This window comes from Canis aureus, chromosome 32 (assembly GCF_053574225.1).
Source record: "Canis aureus isolate CA01 chromosome 32, VMU_Caureus_v.1.0, whole genome shotgun sequence".
Lineage (NCBI taxonomy): Eukaryota > Metazoa > Chordata > Mammalia > Carnivora > Canidae > Canis > Canis aureus.
This window is the reverse complement of record NC_135642.1, coordinates 20,079,429-20,101,394: the sequence shown is the minus strand read 5'-3', so window position 1 is coordinate 20,101,394 and position 21,966 is coordinate 20,079,429. Positions and strand designations below refer to the sequence as shown.

Genomic DNA, 21,966 nt, shown 5'->3' with positions numbered 1-21,966 from the left:
TCAGTATGCCATCAACAGTCATGAATAGATAGGAAGGTTTTCTAAAAGTATTAAACTTTCCTGTTTTCGTGGATCCTCTTGATCCTGTTAAATAGAGACCTAGAGAATCAGGTTTTCAAACAAACGCACAGCCCAATGTGGTGGAAAGCGAGTACTTAGGGGAACTTATCATAATACAAAATAAAATGATTTCCATGAAAAAAATGTCACACTCAGATTGGTAAATTGATAGTGTTTAGACACAGCTAAAATTATGCTAGACTTTTCCCTCTACCCAACTCCAGCAGTTTATCAGTACTTACGAGCCTGTAGTTCGGTTACTTGATTGATTACATTTATTGAAGAATTTTTGAGAGGTTATTCTTTGTTTCTTTAGCTGCTTGGCTAGTGTTTGCCACTTAATAGGTACCAAGTGAGAGTTGAGTAAATAAGATAAATGCTGTTAATAACAGCACAGCTAGATCAATGTGGATGTCATTCACTTCTGTCAATACAAGATGAGTTTACTAGATTAGAAAGGACAAATCTTTATTATTAGAGCATTAGATATTTTCTGGGTTTTATTTTTTAAAAACTCACATAAAAACAGATCTTGGCACTTTTTGTAAGTTTGGTCTCTGTTTTGCTGAAGTTTTGTTAAATTATAGACTGACACATTCGGAAACAGATTCTTATGTGTATTAAAGTTCAAAGATGCACTTTTAGTTTGCTCAAATTAACTTTATTAACAGGTACAAATTTGCTGTTTACAATTATAGAATTCTGATTTTTTATGTCAGATGGATTTACTGCAGGAATTCTATGAAACAACACTGGAAGCTTTGAAAGATGCTAAGAATGATAGACTGTGGTTTAAGACAAACACAAAGGTAACAATTACTTTTCTTTTTTGAAGAGTGGGAGGGTGTCCTTAATAAACTCTCCTAAAGATTCACACCTTTTCCTATTGAAATCTTTTAATTTTAATAAGTATGTTCTTTTACAGCTTGGGAAATTATATTTAGAACGAGAAGAATATGGAAAGCTTCAAAAAATTTTACGCCAGTTACATCAGTCCTGCCAGGTACCATTCTCTTTTTTTTTCCTCAATATTTCTTCATAATAAAGCATAAGAAAAAATTTATTTGAAACTTACTTGGGGGGCAGCCCGGGTGGCTCAGTGGTTTAGTGCTGCCTTCAGCCCAGGGCATGATCCTGGAGTCCTGGGATCCAGTCCACGTCGGACTCCCTGCATGGAGCCTGCTTCTCCCTCTGCCTGTCTCTCTCTTTGTGTCTAAATAAATAAATAAATAAATAAATAAATAAAATCTTTAAAAAAAAAAAAAAAAGAAACTTGGGGATGTTTTTGTTCAAGAAACATCCCCATGGGACGCCAGGGTGGCTCAGCGGTTGAGCGTCTGCCTTCGGCTCAGGGCATGACCCTGGGGTCAGGGATCCAGTCCCACATGGGGCTCCCCACAGGGAGCCTGTTCTCCCTCTGCCTGTATCTCTCATGAATAAATAAATAAATAAAATCTTTAAAAAAAAAATTGTCCCCAAAACAAAAATTGGCAAATAAGATACCAAAAAAAGCTCGGTTTTTCTTAGTGTTATATTTCTTCTTGTTTTAATTAAATCATTATTTTTGTGGAGTGAAGCACAGGTATCCACAAATAGACTAGGCATTAATACTTATTTATTAAGAATAAGCCTTTCATGGGATGCCTGGGTGGCTCAGGCAGTTGAGCATTTGCCTTTGCCTCAGGGCATGATCCTGGAGTTCCTGGGTAGAGTTCCGCATTGGGCTCCCTGTATGGAGCCTGCTTCCCCCTCTGCCTATGTTTCTGCCTCTCTTTCAGTGTCTCTCATGAATAAATAAATAAAATCTTTAAAAAAAAAAACCTTTCATGTTTAGTTACAGATCCTGTGAAAATCGGAGAGAACACGTAACACATGTAATATATGTATGAGAGATATGTAATAAAGATATTTCATATTCTATTTTATAATATGTGAATCTTCTATAACAGTACTGTCCATTAGAACATCATGTGATAACTAGAAACTAGAAACATTCTGTATCTGCACTAATATGATAGTGCCAGTTGTACATGTCCTCAGGCAGTTAGTGTGCCTGAATTTTTAATTTTACTTTTAATTTAAATTTGAATAGCCACATGATCTGGACAGTACACCTCTGTAACTTTTTAACTGCGGTTATACTTTTGTATTTTTTTTTGTCTTGATCAATAAGTTATTTCATATTGGTTTACAATTTATATGGGAATACTGTTTTAAATGTTTTTAAGCTCTTCCTATGCTACATACTATTTTAATTTTATATGTTATTTCTACAAGTGGGAGAAAAGTTGATCAGGAAAGTGTTCTAAATCACCTGCAGATTTTTTGTTTACTTTTTTTTTTTTTTTTTTTTTCCAATTTTTAAAGAAAATGTTTTCAGGGATTCCTGGGTGGCTCAGAGGTTGTGCCTTCGGTTCAGGGTATGATCCCAGGGTCCTGGGATCAAGTCCCACATCAGGCTCCCTGCATGGAGCCCACTTCTTCCTCTGCCTGTGCCTGTGCCTCTCTCTCTCTCTCTGTGTGTGTGTGTCTCTCATGAATAAATGAATGGGGTCTTTTAAAAAAAAATGTATTTATTTCATAATAGTTTTGCTTCATAAAGCAAATTAGTTATATATGAATTCTTTCTTACCTACACAGTCTTAGAAAAGCTTAATCTGATGCATAAACAACTATGAGTTCAATTCCACAGTGGAAAAGTGGAAAAAGTGGAAATGGTAAGAGAAGCCATTTCTGAATGGAAGAGGGTCTTTCAGTGTGTGTGTGTGTATATATATATATATATATATATAAGAGAAAGTCCTCTGGAGAAATTTTTGCTCAGGTTATTTTGGAACATAAGAAGATTCTATCTGATAATGACAATAGCAGAAACATGATAATCTAGATGTACAAATTATGTCTTCTATGTCATATGTTGTACTCTGGTTGTAACTCATTAGTGAATGACTAAACAATTCAGTTGGAAAATCAAATAATACATTTTGGCTTTGTGTAAGCGCTTGATATTTGATTCTCAGACTGTGGCCCATATGCTGTTTTTCATGGTCTGTAGTTTCTGGGCTGTTGGTAATTTTTCAAAGTTGAACTAACATGTTACTATCTTTATTACTCCTTTAACATCCCTTAGCAGAGTTAGTCACTTTCTTTTCCATTCTTCTGGGTATTTGCTTCATGGTTCATACTTCAACTAGAATCATGATCATTTATTTATATTGTAATTTATCTGCTGACAGATTAATTTTCTAGATTGTGAACTTTTGGAGGAGAGGAACATTAGCTTATATTTAATTGTGTATTTCTCCAAGGTAGAACAGTGCCTAGCACTAGGAAGGCACTTGGAACTACTTTTTGATCAGATCAGTGAATATAAAGTAGTTGTGAAGATTTGAGGAAGACTGAAGAATCTCCTAGATAGAAACAAACATTACAACGTTTTATACATTAAAAAAAAGTACATCTGGTCACTTTTCTCTTATTGAAAGACTAGGAAGTACAAAGGATGTGTACATTCTGTTTTTGGCTATGAAAGGTTGTGTTCTTAGTATTCAAGATCTCAATTATGGTGCGTTTTCACACATAATTAGTATTACAAATGTAAAGATCTCACGCTAACTCAAAAATTACTAGGTTGACTGTGAATTCCATTTTGACTAAAGGTCATTATTTACTTTCCTAGACTGATGATGGAGAAGATGACCTGAAAAAAGGTACACAGTTATTAGAAATATATGCTTTGGAAATTCAAATGTACACAGCACAGAAGAATAACAAAAAACTTAAAGCACTCTATGAACAGTCACTTCACATCAAGTCTGCCATCCCTCATCCACTGATCATGGGAGTCATCAGAGGCAAGTTTTGTTTGGAGAAGGGTGGGCAGTGTCACAGGAACTTACCAAGGCATCATTATATATGACTAAATAACTGAAGGTTGTTTCTGTGTTAGTGAAAATAAATGGCAAAGTTACCAAAATCAATGAAATGATCTTGTCTTAGAAATAAGAAGTTGAATTTTTTTTCTTGTATACTTTTATGTCAGTGAAATACTTCAATAGGAAATTTACCATCAGAAGTTCTATTTTTGTGACTATGGGGTAGGGAAGAGGGAAAGAAAAAGTTCTATTCTTGAATTATAATGATACACATAAAATTACTTTGTGCCTGAACTGAGAATAAAGATTCGCAAATGCTTGTTGGATGTTTAATGAAGAGCTGCTTTTTAGAATTAAAGTGAGTACTGGGGCACCCAGGTGGGTCAGTCATTTAAGCAACTGACTTGATTTTGGCTCAGGTCATCATCTCAAGGTTGTGAGATCAAGTCTCGCATCTCCCTTTCCTTCTCCCCTCCCCCCACCCTCTGTACCCTCCTCTAAGAAAAAGAATTAAAATGAGTACCTTGGGCTGGTACAATTCAGGCTATAGAATTAAAAGACTGGAAAGCCACTATTCTAATTTTCATTTGATTTTTATAAAGTGCTCAATCTTTCTACAGAACTGCAAATGCCCTTTTATCCTGTTTTGTTCTTTATAGAATGTGGTGGTAAAATGCACTTGAGAGAAGGTGAATTTGAAAAGGCACACACTGATTTTTTTGAAGCCTTCAAGAATTATGATGAATCGGGAAGTCCAAGACGAACCACTTGCTTAAAATATTTGGTGTTAGCAAATATGCTAATGAAATCGGGAATAAATCCATTTGACTCACAGGAGGTATGTGTGTGTTCATTTCTATTAGCTGTGTTTTGTGGAAATGTTACTGTTTCTTTTTACATATAGCATACTTTATTTGTTTGTTTGTTTATTTATTTATTTATTTATTTTACTGTTCTTAGGCCAAACCGTACAAAAATGATCCAGAAATTCTAGCAATGACGAATTTAGTAAGGTAAGATTTTATATTTCAGTTAAGGTAAATCTCATAAAGCAGTGAATTAGAGGGGAAGAAGAGAGAAATTTTGAGAATTCAGTTAATACTCTTAAATTTACTCTTGTATTTTGGTTTGAAATATTCCAAAATTTGTGAAATTTTTTATCTTTTGAAGTCATTTATTCTGTTCAGTAGTCACAAGATTTTATACAGTATTGATTTATATAGTACAGTACTGGCTACTTGCCTTTTTTCTCTTCTTATCCACATGTGTGTGTGCTAGTTTTCAGTGGAAAGCTGACAATAGACGCTTTAAAACAATTTCACAGTGTTTGCTGTTTCTAACTGCCTTAATCCTAAATAAAATTATGAATTGGTCCACATAAATAAAATATTTTCAACAAGACAATGTCTTTATTCACACATTTTCTCAATTGACAAGATTTAAAAATCATTTTTAAAAAGTTTCCCTCAGATAATTTTCTGAGGTGAGGAGCAGAGAAGTACTGGTAAGAAACCCAAGGATTTATTGATGACTTTCATGAAGAATGGTATGGTTAGCAACTGAAAAAGGTGCTATGATCAATTAGTATTAAATAAAATGATAGAAGATAAAACAAAGTGGAAAACCTAGAAAATAAAGCCTCTTTTTGCAAAAGAAAACAGTGAACAAGAAAAATTTACCTCTGGCCTGGGAATAAATGGAGTTTAAGTTTCTTCAAGTCTTTCATTTTAGATTGTGCAGCTGAGTTTACCAAGACAAAAAGAATATTGTTAGGGACAGAGGGTAGGGTGGGGTTTTTTGCATATGTATGTAGATAACTTAAGTGAACAGACATTCTTTTATTTTTTTTATTTTTTTATTTTTAAGATTTTATTTATTTATTCAAGAGAGACACACAGAGAGAGAGAGAGGCAGAGACACAGGCAGAGGGAGAAGCAGGCTCCATGCAGGGAGCCCGACGTGGGACTCGATCCCGGGTCTCCAGGATCACGCCCTGGGCCAAAGGCAGGCGCCCAACCGCTGTGCCACCCAGGGATCCCCGACATTCTTTTAATAGTCTTTTATGATTTAAAAGTACTGTTAGACTATAAATTATGAGTCACCCATATATATATTTAGAGGAAAAGCTTATTACATGATATTAAGTTCCTATGTAAAATGTCCTCATTTATTTTGTTTTTATCTGGCTATAGGTTTTACAAATTACTGGGTTTGTTTAAGGAAACTTTAATTCTAGCTGTAAAAAATAAAAATGATTTTACTTTAAGAGGATGAAACATAGGAGATAAAAACTCTAAATTGCAGTATTAAAAAATCAATTTCTTTGGGGTGCCAGGGTGGTTCTGTCAGTTAAACATCTAATTCTTGATTTTAGATCAGTTCTTAATCTCAAGGTCATGAGTTCAAGCCTCTTGCTGGGCTCCATATCAGCGTGATTTAAAAAATAATAATAATAATTTAATTGTTTATTTCTGTAGTTTATTTTGGTACGTATTTGTTGAATTATGTTGATTTTAGTTATGAAAGGAGATTTCTCCACCTTTATTTCAAATGGTTTATTCCATCAACATTTGGCCACATTAACTGAAAGATAATTTGGTTAGAGATTTACTTCATAATACTTGAGAAAAAATGTTTATAAAGTTAAATTGCTAAGCAACAGTTTAAACTTTTTTTTTTATTAGGATTTTATTTATTCATTCATGAAAGACACAGAGGGAGACAGAGACATAGACAGAGGTAATATATTACCAGTAGGGAGCCTGATGTGGGACTCAAACCTAGGACCTGAGCCAAAGGCAGATGCTCAACTACTGAGCCACTGAAGCACCCCAACAGTTTAAACTTTTAAAACTCTTTTTTTTTTTTTTTTTTTTTTTTATTTATGATAGTTACAGAGAGAGAGAGAGAGGCAGAGACACAGGCAGAGGGAGAAGCAGGCTCCATGCGCCGGGAGCCCGATGTGGGATTCGATCCCGGGTCTCCAGGATCGCGCCCTGGGCCAAAGGCAGGCACCAAACCGCTACGCCACCCAGGTCCCTAAACTTTTAAAACTCTTAAAGAAAAATTGAGGGAGAGTTTTGCCCTAGACATTAATATTTCATCTAAATTAAATTGGTTAAATACATTAAAATGGATTAAAAGATTGATTTATCAGACCTTTAAAAAACAGTAGCTATGTTTATATATTATATAACTTATTATAGTGAAACCTCCATGTTGGAACTCAACTGATTTTAATGGTAAATTTTGACCCAGACAAGTGGTCTATGGTGTCCCACATTTCATGTAAGATTTATTTTTTTTAAGATTTTATTTATTTATTCATGAGAGGCAGAGGCAGACACATAGGCACAGGGAGAAGTAGGCTCGCCCAATGTGGGACTCGATCCCAAGACCCCGGGATCACACCCTGAACTAAAGGCAGACGCCCAACAACAGAGCCACCCAGGCATCCCTCATATAAGATTTTTTCTTCCTAAGTCACTTAAATAGTGGAAGAATGTCACTTAATTAAAATATACACATGTGCAAGTATTTTCATTACTTGAATATATCCTCCTATAATATATATTACAATAATGTATTTGGGGTAGGTGAGAAAGTAATGCTTCCTAATTTTATCTTCCTAGTCAGTTGCCAGCAGACTAGAGGAAAATAATTCCTGTTGAAGCACTTGAATCACCTGCCCCTAACATGAAGTTACATTGCGACCCAACAGATGGAAGCACAGCAGAGGGCGTGCAGAATGGCTGATGATATGTCTTACATATAAAGCAGACAGTGGTGCCATATCCAGAAGGTTGGCTTCTTCCTTCTCAGCACCTTTAGCAGTCCCCATAGTGCCCTACAGAGTTATTTTAAGAATAGATAATAGACACCTCAGAGAATTATGAATATAAATCAGCCTTTGGCCTTCTGCAGCAGGGTCCATCACTCTCCTTTGTGTGTGTCCCATTTGGCACTAATTACCTACCACTGATATTTCTGCTGTATAACTCAGTGGAATTTTAAGGCTAGAGAAAATTTACAATCAGATACTCCCTTTGCAGAGTGTTAGCAGTTGCTGGTAGCTTTCTAGAAGATAAAAATTAGGAAGCTACATTTCTGAATGATTTTCAGAGAGGATGTGTAGTGTCTTATTTCAAAGATAAGGCCAAACTCCTCCATACAGTAGTATGCATAAAACTTCGTTTCTTAGGGACTAAATGATAAATGCACAGTTTGAAAGTATCAAACATTAAACAGTTATTATATCTGTCAGTTTTTAACAGTGCTAAGATTTGAGATTTTAGTGAGTAAATATAGTGTATGACCCCAGAAGATTTATTTAATCTTTCCTTTATAAAACCAAAAGCATCAAAAAAGAAATTCATTTTATTTGCAAAAGGGTATGTGTGTTTAATTCTGATTTCTATGACAAACTACAATGTAATTTATATTATTACATTTGAGAAATAGGCTTTTTGGATTATCTGAGTTAATACATGACCTCTTTGTGTTTGACAAGATTTATACTTTTTCTTTTAGTGCCTATCAGAATAATGACATTACTGAATTTGAAAAGATTCTGAAAACAAATCACAGCAACATCATGGATGATCCTTTCATTAGGGAACACATTGAAGGTATGTTCTTTCTACTAACTGAATTCAGTTACCTCCTTTGCTTGCCACTGTCAAACAGTGCTTCTTAATGGATCTGCATGTTTTCCTCTGTGTTGCTAAGTATAGAAATGTTTCTAAATGCTGTCACAGAATAGGATATTATTTAAAATTATGAAGCTGTTGTAAATTATTCACCAGTTTCCTGCTGTTAATTAACATAATCAATTTCTAATATGTCCATTTCATTTAAGGTGGCTGTCCCTTTACCTTTTTATTTTAATTTAGATATTATTGCATGTTTATTACTGATATTTAGGTTCACAGTTCATTTTTAGGAGTTAGGACAAGTAACAAAAGCTTTAAGAAGTCTGCTATAGGTGATACAGAGATGCATTTATTTGAAGGGTAGTAGGCTAATGTTGTACCAGTAAGTGTATGAGATTTTTAGTAAGTTCTGTTGGACTAACAAGGACAAAAATCATTCCTTGTTCTGGGACCTCTTTTGTACCTCCAGTGTTCCCACCTGTTATGGATCTATTTGAGGGTTTTTAAATGACCATTTGGAACAACTCAAATACTTAAATTCCAGATGCATCAGGAAAATCTGAAGAATACTTTGGAAGTAATGTTCTTTCTCTCCCCCCCCTTCCTTTCTCTTTCATTCAGCAGACATTTTAAAAATTCTTGTAGGAAACTAGAATGATATTACCCATAGTGGATATAGGAAAACTTAGAAGTACTGTATATGAACTCCAGTCTAGTTTTTTGTTATTTTTTTTAAGGCACTTGTCTTTGAAGAAATTGGAGAAAATTACAAGATCATTGTAAAAATATATTACTCTAGGCTTTGAGAGAGCATAAAATAAGAGACTTGACTGGCATGAATCAGAGCTTCTTGAAAGATGTTAACTATAGAGGAAATGAGCAGTGTGGTGTATTATTGAGAAGGCAAGAGACTATTTTAGGTAGCATCACAACATAAGCAAAATCAGGGAGGTGGGAACAAAAAATTATGGGAAAGTCAGCCTCTAGTCTTAATCTGTGTATGTTGGACCCAGATATTTTTGGATCCAGATACCTTATGTCCAAGGCACCTGGCTGGCTTAGTCAGTAGAGCATGTTACTCTTGATCTTGGGGTGATGAGTTTGAGCCCCCTGTTGGGCATAGAGCTTACTTAACAAACCAAAAAAGCCAAATATGCTATGTCCTTGCCAGGCAGAAAGATGTATTTTGAGAAAATAATTGATATAGTTAATTATTATGATTTAGAGTGCATAATGTTTAGTGAAGATATACAAACTATTAAATTTATTTTCATTTTTGTCTTTTCTTTCAGAGCTTTTACGAAACATCAGAACACAAGTGCTCATAAAATTAATTAAGCCTTACACAAGAATACATATTCCTTTTATTTCTAAGGTACTTGATATTCATGGACCTTAATATTTACAATTTGTAGTTATAAATGCAGCATATTTAAAAATGATTTTTGGTAACATTTTATAATACATTTTCAAAATACAACATAACTTAGGGCTTTCCTTTTCATTCTGTGTTTTCTTGGCATAAATTAACAATAAAGAGAAATAAGGAGTCATTAAATTTCTTTTTAAAGATTCCTCAGCCTCAGAGAACATCAGAAGACAGAGTAGTGGCTAAAATATGTAATTGATGTAGTGTTGACCCAACCACAATAAAATTATGGTAAGAATGTACTTTAAAAGTTACAAAGTTTAAAAAAATAAAAATTACAAAGTTAAATATGATCAGATCTGTGTTCTCAGGAATATTTTCATGTGATAATGAGATTTGTCTTAACCTTTCTTTTCATTATATTTCTTTTAAGTGGTAGAAATAAATTTAAAATTAGAATATTCATTATCATAAAGCCTTTAAAGAAGTTAATTAGTAGAATTATAATGAGTCTTTTGTCTTAGGAGTTAAACATAGATGTAGCTGATGTGGAGAGCTTGCTGGTGCAGTGCATATTGGATAAGTAAGTACTTGGCTCTATCTTATCACAAAATGTTTAGGACCATAACATTTGAATAATGGGAGCAAAGATAGCAATAGAATTCTTGAGTTTTCAAAAAAGCACCCCTTGGCTAGGATTTTCTATTAAAAGAGATATATTATGTATGCATGGTGGCTTTTTGTGAATGAGTAAATATATTAAGCCCTTGATCTCTGAAAAAGTTGTAAATGGTTTTCAGTAAGATTTCTGATTCTGTATATGACCCGTGTCTAGTTAGTGAATAGTATTTTTTTAAAAGTATAAGATATGGTATAGAATAGTTTTGAAATTATATTTTTCTTGAAAGCAATATGATATTTAAAGCTTCACAAATTAGTCACTTTGCTCCTGATTAATCATATAAGTCTTTGCCTCTTGGTTCTTTTAGTGAAATTGATGAAAGGTAGCTCAATTCCAGTTTCTGTCTAAAGTTTTATAAGGCGATGAATGAAATAAGTAATCCTGAATTCAGTCACTTAGTGGAGGCAGCAGTTTTTTCTTTTGCATTTATTGATATTCTAAATATTTTATGAAACAGTCTAAAAGATACACTCAATGAAAATGGTTTGTAGACATGTCTTCTTTTATTTATTTATTTCTAGCACTATTCATGGCCGAATTGATCAAGTCAACCAACTCCTTGAATTGGATCACCAGAAGAGGGGTGGTGCCCGATATACTGCACTAGATAAATGGACCAATCAACTAAATTCTCTCAACCAGGCTGTAGTCAGTAAACTGGCTTAACAGAGAACAAGCTTTTACAGACGTACTTAATGCAACAGTGCAGAGATGTAATCCTTAAAAAGAACTGGGAATGGCAAAACTACTGTCGGTTGATGTGTCCTGAAAATTATTGGAGTTATGGCAGAAGTGCTTTTTTTGATCAACTGGTTTGTGTTTTGCTGCTGCATTTATCCCAAGAAAAACAGCTTTAATCTCCAGAAGAAAACCAAAATGCCATGGGATTTATGCTGTATTGACATCTTGCCCTAAACATACAACATCATAGTAATTTGTCATGGGCAACATGACCAGAGAGAAGATTTTTGTCATGATTTTAAATACACTGACATGTTACTGTTGGTTAAATTTAAACATGTTTTACCTGCAGAAATTCTCTCACAAATAACCTGCAATAACTTGAAATGCATACCCTTTTGAACACTTCCTTTTCTCATGTATAAATTAAAAATGTTTGCTGCATTTTGCAAAATGTCAATTCTCCAAAAAATGTGTCCGTATATTTCTGTACCTGCAGTGTAGTAAAGGTTTAGATGAAACCCCATAATTATAGTGGCATACTGTCACTTAGGTTTCAAGCAGCAAAATAAACAGTGCAGCTCAGAAATTGTAGTTTGGTTCTTGATGTGTTTTTATTACATTTGGGGTTTTTTGTTTTTTAGTACCTTAGAAAATTATTTTATCTTCAGTTAATGATTTTAAAAAGCCTGGGAGCAAATAAGTTGGTTATTTGCTTTCAAGTTTTTTAAAGTAGTCTTTATTGATAAAGTAAGGAGAACTAGTTTCTAACAAAACACTTGCATAGTACTTACTTTGACAGTGATGCTTTAAAGGAATAAAATTCTTTTTTTTTTTCTAAGAATGATATTCCTTTTTAAAAACAAATTCTAACTCAGAATGTTCACTTTAAACAAATATGCCAGAACATAGACAGCTAAATGAATGTTACCCTGTATAGTGATCATGCTGGGAAATTATTTCCTAATTCCAGCAATCTACCATTGCTCAAAACCTCTTGGGTTTTGCTCTTTTAGAATTGCATTCAGAGCTCATTTAAGTGATACGCACTATTAACTTATGATACACATGTTTAAGAAAACAAAAAGTATCATTAAGCTTGATTTTTTTTAAATTTTTTTTTATGGTCACCATCATTTGGCACCAAATGACTTTGGACAGTTTCCAAAAATTAATCTGTCTTTGAGGTAATAGTAGAAAGTATGCATCTGGCTTTGAAGGCGATCCCAAAAGAGTTTGAAAGGTATTTTGAGCAGTGGTAGCATAGTTAGGATAATGAACTGTGGCCTTCCACGGTAACTACCGTAAAGGAGACACAGCTCATTTGAATGTATTGAGTTTTGGATGTATTTGTTTCATTAAAAAAAAAAAAAAATCACATTATTTTATAGTGTCAAAAGGAAGAACTAAGATTAAGATAATTTCTTTGGTTTTTCTATTGCTTGTTATTATGTAAAAAGAAGTGAGTGGCAGTTCAGAAGGAAGACTGTTGTAACTGAAGAATGACAACCAAGAATTTTTGATCATTTAAATCAGATTTTATAAACAGTGGAAGGAGCATGGACTTAAAACAAGGCATGCTTATTCGGTTTTGTCAAAATTTTACGAAAATATGTGATATATATTTATACTAAAACTATATAATCCTTAGATTTAGGAAAGCAATCAGTTAATGTCTTTAGCAGATTAAAGCAGTATTAAATACAGGTGCAACTTGGAAATTGTAGAAAACTGAAAGAAAACGAAAGACAAAATGTCTCTGGTAGGGAATAAAAAAGTTTAAGATATTATAAAATTATGTGTATTTTCTTCTCTTTTACATACATCATTTGTGAAAAATGTGCTAAATTTTTTTTACAGGAGTGATAATAATTAGGACTTATTTTTCAATATAATTTGGAGACCCTTTGTTACCCAAATAAAATTGACAAGTTTCTGTGCCTGTATTCAAATATGTATGCATGTGACAACTGTGGGAAAAGGCCCTGCTTAACTCTGAGTTGATGGAATTAGAATTTAAAGGATTTGAACCATGTGATTTAACCTTTGCATTCAATTCCAACCTTCACAATGCCCAGTTCACCTGTGATATCCTTGCCCTGTGGCAGTAGTGCATCTTCCAGTTTCTAGAGGGAAAGCATGCACTTACTCTGGGAAACTGGGCTAAGCGTATAACAATATCCAAAGTTATACCGTAATCTTTAATGTAATTGTATGTATTATATAGGCTTTGTTTAATATTCCCTAAATATAAGTTCTTTTTTAAAAATTATTTGCCACATTTGTTTTAGGACAGAGGTTTTTGATACATCTTAACAGTCTGACTAACTTAAAGCTATTTTTATTTTTTTCCCATTAAATGTGTTCTGTGTTCCTGTGCATCTTATAGAGTTGAAATCTTTTTTTGAGATTGCCTATCAAAATATAACTAAATTTAAGAGAAGTAAAAAATTAATTGGCAAATTTTGAATTACTGATTAAATCTTTCCTTCTGTGAAAACTATAGTAACAAGTAGTTTATATCGTATTGTAATGTGTTTATCGCCTTTTTCTTTTACCCCAAACCTGGAAAAACTTACTCCACAACAAACTTTGGCTGCTATTTGAGAGTCATAGATAAATGTCTGCTACAAGAGCTGAATTTCCACTACTTTTTCTGGCACTTAGAGTAATTTTTTTTTTTTTTTTTAGTAGTCTGTATGCCCTATGTGAGGCTTGAATTCTTGACCCTTGAGATCAAGATTTGCATGCTTCACAAATTGAGCCAGCTAGGTGCCCCTCAAATAACTTTAAGATGAGATGAATATGTATGCACTAAGACTTGCTCAAGACTGGAGAATCTGAGACTCTGGTTTCACATTAGGGTATAATTTTAGTGAGGCCTGTTTTAAATGGGCTACACAGTGGGGGGTTAGTACTTATTTACTACCTTATAATGGTTTGTCGTGGACTAGAAAAGAGCTATTCTTCATATTTAAAATACCTACAATGGTAAAATTTTTTTTTAATTTTCTTTTTTAATCCATAGTCTTAATAAATCTTCAGTCAACACAGGTAAGTAAACTTTTGGAGTGGGGCTGGGGGTTGAGGATATCTAATCAGCATACAAAGCAGATTATGTTGGTAAGGAACACTGGCCAGTTTAGTCCATAGGATAAAAATATATTTGCCTAGTAGATTCCCTCTTACCTTTTTTTAAGGGACTCCGAGATACTTTTATTTACCGAAGATGGTTTTTAAAAATAATAACTTGTAAAAAAATAAAAATAAAAAATAAAATAATAATAATAACTTGTTTTTAGAATATTTTAATTATCATTTATATTTAAATAAACATGAAAAGTTTTCATTTGATTCAGGTCTTTAAAGTGAGACTTGTGCTTAAGAAACTAGTAAAGCTAGGAGTTTCATTCTTTACATGGGATTTATAAAATATTTTGAACTGATATTTTAACAAAATACAGGAAGAATTGACTTTTAGCTATTTTGTTTCAAAGTGTTAATACTATCCAAGTACTTCAAATAAATAAAACACTGGGTGTCAGGTGTCAGAATTTGAAGCTCAAGGACTTTGATCTTCATATCTGTGACCAAAATCAAAACTTTTCTTTTTTTTGGAGGCTTTACTTGTGTTTGCATTGGTTTTCTCCCCACACACATAATAAGAACATCCCTATATTTTGATACAGTTATAAGTAGGAATCATTTGTAAGAACTGCCTTAATGTAGACATCAGATTTTTAATTTTGCAAGTGTATCAGCTATTAATTTCAGATTAGATTTTACTATATCTTCTAGCTAGCATGTGCCCTTAATAGCATGGATTAGCCAATGATTTAAAAATTTTGTTTACTCCTCTTTGAATCATTCAATGAGATTTGATGAGGTTTCACTTTTGGAATTTCAAGGCAAGTTAGAATAGCAATGTCATTTGGAGAATTTAAGTTTTATGATGCTAAGCACCACAAAACAACTGTCAGTGATTCTAAATCACCAATTCTAAATATTTCTCAAAGAGTTAAAATTCGGTATCACTTGATTTGCTTTTTGAATCTTGAAAAGATTTATTTAACTTGGGTAATATCCCAAAAGAAACCGATGTGTGTGGTTCTCTAAATTTTTGCTTTAGAGTCATGTTACTTTAAAACCTGCCGGAGGGGGATCCCTGGGTGGCGCAGCGGTTTGGCGCCTGCCTTTGGCCCAGGGCGCGATCCTGGAGACCTGGGATCGAATCCCACATCGGGCTCCCGGTGCATGGAGCCTGCTTCTCCCTCTGCCTGTGTCTCTGCCTCTCTCTCTCACTGTGTGCCTATCATAAATAAATAAAAATAAAATAAATAAATAAAACCTGCCAGAATCATTAAAAATGGTGTCAAATACAGCATCAAAGGTAGACAACAACTATACCTTAAAACCCTGGGATAGGCAGAAAAAAATAATTTCTTACTTATCTTACTACTATTGAGGCCAACTTTGTTTCCTCTTGGCCAGGATTTTAAATTTAAACCTTGGTCAGGAGACGCTGGGTGGCTCCGTGGTTGAGCATCTGTCTTTGGCTCAGGGTGCGATCCCGGATTCCTGGGATCCAGTCCCACATTGGGCTCCCTGCATGGAGCCTGCTTCTCCCTCTGCCTGTGTCTCTGCTTCTTTTTCTGTGTTCTCATGAATAAATAAAATCTTTCTTTAAAAAAATGAATAAATAAACCTTGGTAAAGATTTCCACATTAATGGCTAGCCAGTATTTGTGTGTGTGTGTGTGTGTGTGTGTATACACTTATACATGTGAGTGTATATACAAGTGGGAATACAAAATCTCACTCCCCAATCTCCTCATCATGATTTTTTTTCCAGTTTCCATTTATCACTTATTTCTGACTCAGGCATATGCCATGAGAAGAATTGCCAGTGTACCAATAACTTACCTGTCATGACTAAGTTTCTCATGGAAGTCAGTGTCCAAAGTAAAAAAATAACCTAAAGGAATTAGGTAGTTGTTTTTTAATTTCTGAATTGGGGCAGTTTAAAGTCAATTGATAAAGGTATTTTTTGGACATCATTCATCTTAATGTGAATTTAGAGATTATAAAAATCTGAAAGTTTTAATCATCCCATGAAGTTCTCAAAAGTTCTTGCATGCTTAGTTACAGTATATGCTAATACTGTGTTGAATATCTAAGTTTTTGCTAAAGTGTTTCTCAATCTCCTGTTTACTACAATACTAAATTTTTATGCAACTATTAAATAACAATTTGGGGATAATTAAGATAAATTTTCAATTATATGTCAACCAAGAACTAGAGCAATGATACGGAAAATGCACAATCATAGTTTTGCCATGTTACATAGTTGGTTGCATTACAGGTCTTCTCAGTGTTGTGGTTTGTTTTGGTTTGGTTTGGTTTTTAGATTTTATTTATTTATTCATTCATGAGAGACAGAGAGAGGCAGAGACACAGGCAGAGGGAGAAGAAGGCCCTATGCAGGGAGCCTAATGTGGGACTCGATCCCGGGACTCCAGGACCACATCCTGGGCCAAAGGCTGGTGCTAAACCGCTGAGCCACCCAGGGATCCCCTCAGTGTTCTTTTTTTTTTTTTTTTTTTTTTTTTTAATTTTTATTTATTTATGATAGTCACACACAGAGAGAGAGAGGCAGAGACAAAGGCAGAGGGAGAAGCAGGCTCCATGCACCGGAGCCTGATGTGGGACTCGATCCCGGGTCTCCAGGATCGCGCCCTGGGCCAAAGGCAGGCGCCAAACCGCTGCGCCACCCAGGGATCCCCCCTCAGTGTTCTTAAACTAGTTTTAAAAAAAGACAAATTCTTGAGCTCTTACTAACTGGGTGATAGAAGACAGGTTACTAAGAAGCATGGCAAAGGATGTGTACTTGTAATTAGAAGTCCCACAAGTTAATAACAGAATTGGTTATGTGCAGGATGGGTCATAAGATGCCTTAAGACTTGGTTACTCAAGGATTTTTGACTGAAAGTACACATTCTTTATTGGTAATAAAAGTTACATATTCTACCTCTTAAATATTTACTGTGTAAATACTAGTCTCAGCACAAGACCACAGTGGATCAAACAGTACACTTTATATATTTGTTTGAGTAATTCAATAACGTGTATGTCCCTGAAATAGCTTTTAAATGCTTTAAGAATATTTCTCAGAAAATAGTACTGAAAATCTTGCTTATTTTGTTTGAAATTCAGGGTTTAAGTACTTTCCATTTTTAAGATTACTTCTTGTTACTTGATTCATGGAGGAGTTGGCCTCCCCTGAACCTGTTTAATGATCTATCCTGGAACAATTCATGTTGCAAACAAGTGTCTCAGGAATTACTCCTTCAGTATAAAATTAAACATTTCTAAGGAGGAAATTAAGCTGAGGAAGGAAGTGGAGGAAAAATGTACTCTCCTAAATCTTTGTTAGAGTGCTTTAAAATGAACCCTTTTAGGGCTGCAACATGTAAGAAAACACTTGTGGAGTTATGTATCCAAAAAATAATGGTCTCAGGTGTAACCTTCAACCTAGTGGAAAGGACCTTAATCTCAAAATACGATAAATCAGACAGCTTTTGAAAGTCAAAGGAGGGATCCCTGGATGGTGCAGCGGTTTGGCGCCTGCCTTTGGCCCAGGGCGCGATCCTGGAGACCTGAGATCGAATCCCATGTCGGGCTCCTGGTGCATGGAGCCTGCTTCTCCCTCTGCCTCTGTCTCTGCCTCTCTCTCTCTCTCTCTCTCTCTCTGTGACTATCATAAATAAATAAAAATTTTTAAAAAAAGCCTAGAGCTTAAAAAAAAAAAAAAAGAAAGTCAAAGGAACTTCCAGGCTAAACCATGTGGCCGCGGTTCCAATGTAAATATATAAAATCAATGTCCCTTTGCACATTGCAAATCCTTTGGCCCTCCAAGTTGTGGGAGTAGGAGGAAAACAGGCAGATCAACTACTCTTTGGGCTACATTTCAAATAGCAGTAGTAGTTGGTATGTTGATAGAATTAGCCCAGGAAGGAACTACTACACAATATATACAGCAAATATCCTGAGTTGTATTTTTGTTTACTTAATAGTTTTATGGTCCCAGAGTGCCTAGGTGGCTCAGTTGGTTAAGAGTCCAACTCTTGATCTCAGCTCAGGTCTTGATCTCAGGGTTGTGAGTTCAAGTGTTGTAGTGAGGTCCACCCTGGGCATTGAGCCTACTTAAAAAAATAAAAATAAAGTTTATGGTCCCAATCCAATTTTAGAATAATGAATGGAAGCTTATAGTTTTCTTTCTAGAAACTTATTTTAAATTTTGTTGTATTTTGATTGATCCACTGTCAGTTAGTGGCCTTCAACCTAAGAAGGATTACCTATCTTGGACCTGTCAAAAATTACTTGTGAACATAGACTACAAACTGATGTATTTTATTGAGTAGAGTAGGATTGATATTTAAAACCTGGTCTTCCCCCCCTTCTCATTATTGTCTTCACCAAGAGGCAGTTAGGAAAGAAATCTGGAAGTACTGGAATACTAAAGAAAAGAATAGAATACTTTCTCTAACCCCTTCATCTTTATTTAACAGAAACTTATTGTGTGCCTGGTATGTCCTAGGGACCAGGTGCTCTGTCCTAAAGTTGAAGAATACCATAAGGCACAAATAATCCCTGTGCTAAAAGCTTCGTGCTACAGGGAGAGGCAGATAAGCAAGATAATTTTTGATAGAGAAAAGTTCTGTCAATCAATGAAGGTGGGAGACGCATCACTGAGTACGTGAAAATTGACTTCACACATGAATGAGGAAAAGGAGTTAGGGAAAGAGTAGTCCAGGCAGAGATTAAATCCATATGAGGTAGAATGGGCATATCAAATTCAGGCAAGGTAGAGTATGACATTCAGATGGGAGAGGTGGTCAGACACTAGATTATAAGTAACCTTAGGTTTTGCAATAATGAGTTGTGATTTTATTCTAAAGCAATGGGAAACCATTGGAAATTTAAATTCTGATAAAGCATTTTAAAGGATGATTCTGGCTATCATGTGTAGAAATGATTATATGAGACAATAGTGTGACCACGGAGACCAGTAAGAGCCCATTGCAGAAGTCTATGATAGGTAATAGAGGCTTTCACATTAGGCTTTGTAAAGTATGCACAGAATCAGAATAGACTAACCAGACTGGCTTATGAATTGGAATTGAAGGTTGTAAAGGAAAGAGAACAAGTTTCCTAGGTTTTCTTCCTAAGCAACTGGTAGATAGTTGTATCATTAAATAAAAATGAAAAAAAACTAGGAAATCCTAATTTTGGCAAAAGAGGCAGAGTGAGCCAAGAACACAAGAGTGGACTAGAAACTTGGAAATAAATAGTAGTATCACAGAAACTAGGTATTTTAAAACAGTGGTCAACTTGGAATGTTGCTGAGAGGTTAAATAAGGTAGGGGGTTAGGTTAAATAAGATAAAGACCTACGATTTAGCAAGATAGTCATTCGAGAGGCTAATGAGTGATGGGTATGTTCCAGCTCTTCTATGGAATTGCAAGGAACTTCTTTAGTCACTGTCCTTTATTTCTTATAAATTGAAGATTTCTTAAAAAAATCTATTTTTTACATCTTCTGAATGTTAAGCAAGAGAACTTAGGAAATTTTTAAAAGACCAAGCAGACTTTTTACAAAATGTCTCTTCCTTATAAAATATTTAAACTCGTAAGCATTTAATTTAAATTTTCTCTTTGACACCTATTAACCATGAAATTGTCTCAAATCCATGGCTTGACTTAACATTTTCATGTCCCTACAAAAGCTGTCTAATCTTCCTAGTGTTTATAAAGAATGGATTCATTATATATGTAAACAAGGCCCTTTTGGCTTATCAACTTTCATTATATCTTGGGATATCAGTATAGCTGGATGTTAATGTCACCAAAATCATGAATTATTGAAATGTTGGATTTGTCTCCAAGGAACTTGTTCAAATATGAACAACACTGTGACAATTAAGAGTTGGTATTTGAGTAATCTCAAATTGACTGTAGAACAACAATATGCCTTATCCAGAAATTATTTTATCTGAAAGTACACATTTGCTTATATACTTGTTGTTCATAGAGCAAGTAGAATAATTTTTTGGAGTTTATTTTGGTGCATGATTTGAGATAAGTACATGGTAGGGGTTTTAAAAGTATTTTATTTATTCAAGAGAGAGGGAGAGTGAGATAGTGCAAGAGAGCACCAGTGGGGGGAGAGGCAGAGGGAGAGGGAGAAGCAGGCTCCCTGCTAAGTGAGGAGCACACATAGGGCTCAGTCCCAGGACTCGGGATCATGACCTGAGCTGAGGGCAGATGCTCACTCAACTGAGCCATTCAGGCGCCCCTAGTAGGATTTTTTTTTTTAATGATTTTAGATTTATAGAAGAGTTGCAAATATAGTATAGAGAACTCTTAACCCAACTTTCCTCTAATATTAACATGTACTCTTAACCCAACTTTCCTCTAATATTAACATCTTATATTATCATGGTACATTTATGAATTTTTAAAACTTATCTCACTCTCTTTCCATCAACAAAATAAAGTACCTTCACATTTTCCCCCACCTACCTCTGGTTTATTCTCTTCCCCCAACCATTATGTTGGAATCCTTTAGAATTTTAGTTGCAGAATATTTTTTTTTAATTTTTTATTTATTTATGATAGTCACACAGAGAGAGAGAGAGAGGCAGAGACATAGGCAGAGGGAGAAGCAGTCTCCATGCACCGGGAGCCTGATGTGGGATTCGATCCCGGGTTTCTAGGATCGTGCCCTGGGCCAAAGGCAGGCGCCAAACTGCTGCGCCACCCAGGGATCCCAAGTTGCAGAATATTTTGAACACATTGATCATTGCTTATTTAGACAATAACAGAAAGTCTGCGTTCATTTCTTGGTGAATACTTTCAAAGAGAATCTTGTGTGGTAATTATTCTGAGTTCCTGATATGCCTGTGTTTATCTTGACTAATTTTTACATATAAATGATAATTTAGCTAGAACTAGGCTCATTTTTTTTTCCTTCAAAACTTTAAACACGTTATCCTGTTGTCTCCTTGCATGTACTATTGCCAATAGAGAAATTTGACATGGTCTGACTTCTATTACTTTGCAAATAATCCGCTTATACCTTCTGGCAGTTTCTTTAATATTATTTTGTTTCATTTCAATATTTTTAGGTGAGGGGTTTTTGTCTATTGTGTTTTTATTATCCATTCTGTTTGGTATTCTTTCAATATAAAGACTTATATCTGCATTTAATTCTAGAAAATTGTCATTACTTCTTGAAAGATTTCTTCCCTTGCATTTATTCCTGTCTTTCATCCCTGGAAACCTATTAAATGCATGTTGACACTTATATTCTTGTCTTTCATGTATTTAACTTTGTTTTTTAAGATTTATTTAGTTATTTGAGAAAGAGAGCACAAATGCACATGTGTACAAGCAGAGGGAAGGGGAGAGGGAGAGTAAGAATCTCAAGGAGACACTGCACTGAGTGCAGAGCCCAATATCACAACCTTGAGATCATTGACCTGAGCCAAAACTAAAAGTTGGAAGCTCTTAGTCACCCAGGCATCCTCGTGTATTTAACCTTTTTTCTATTCTTTCCAATTCTTTCCCCCTTCCTGATCTATTTGTAT

The 21,966-nt window shown here is 34.6% G+C and overlaps 1 protein-coding gene across 2 annotated transcripts in view; it reads left to right on the top strand.

Annotated features, from left to right (window-relative positions):
- The window catches only part of COPS2 (COP9 signalosome subunit 2), a 33,402-nt gene extending 20,137 nt beyond the window's left edge, over window positions 1-13,265 (top strand). Inside the window, exons 5-13 of one of the 2 annotated variants that reach the window (XM_077881055.1) lie at window positions 780-869; window positions 986-1,063; window positions 3,740-3,914; window positions 4,595-4,773; window positions 4,896-4,948; window positions 8,466-8,563; window positions 9,880-9,962; window positions 10,481-10,539; window positions 11,160-13,265. In XM_077881055.1, the coding sequence (XP_077737181.1) occupies window positions 780-869; window positions 986-1,063; window positions 3,740-3,914; window positions 4,595-4,773; window positions 4,896-4,948; window positions 8,466-8,563; window positions 9,880-9,962; window positions 10,481-10,539; window positions 11,160-11,304 (960 nt within the window). In that variant the 3' untranslated portion in view covers window positions 11,305-13,265. Of the gene's footprint in view, window positions 1-758; window positions 870-985; window positions 1,064-3,739; window positions 3,915-4,594; window positions 4,774-4,895; window positions 4,949-8,465; window positions 8,564-9,879; window positions 9,963-10,480; window positions 10,540-11,159 lie in introns of both variants that reach the window. The other variant, XM_077881054.1, reaches the window with a different exon arrangement.
- Window positions 13,266-21,966: the final 8,701 nt, after the last annotated feature.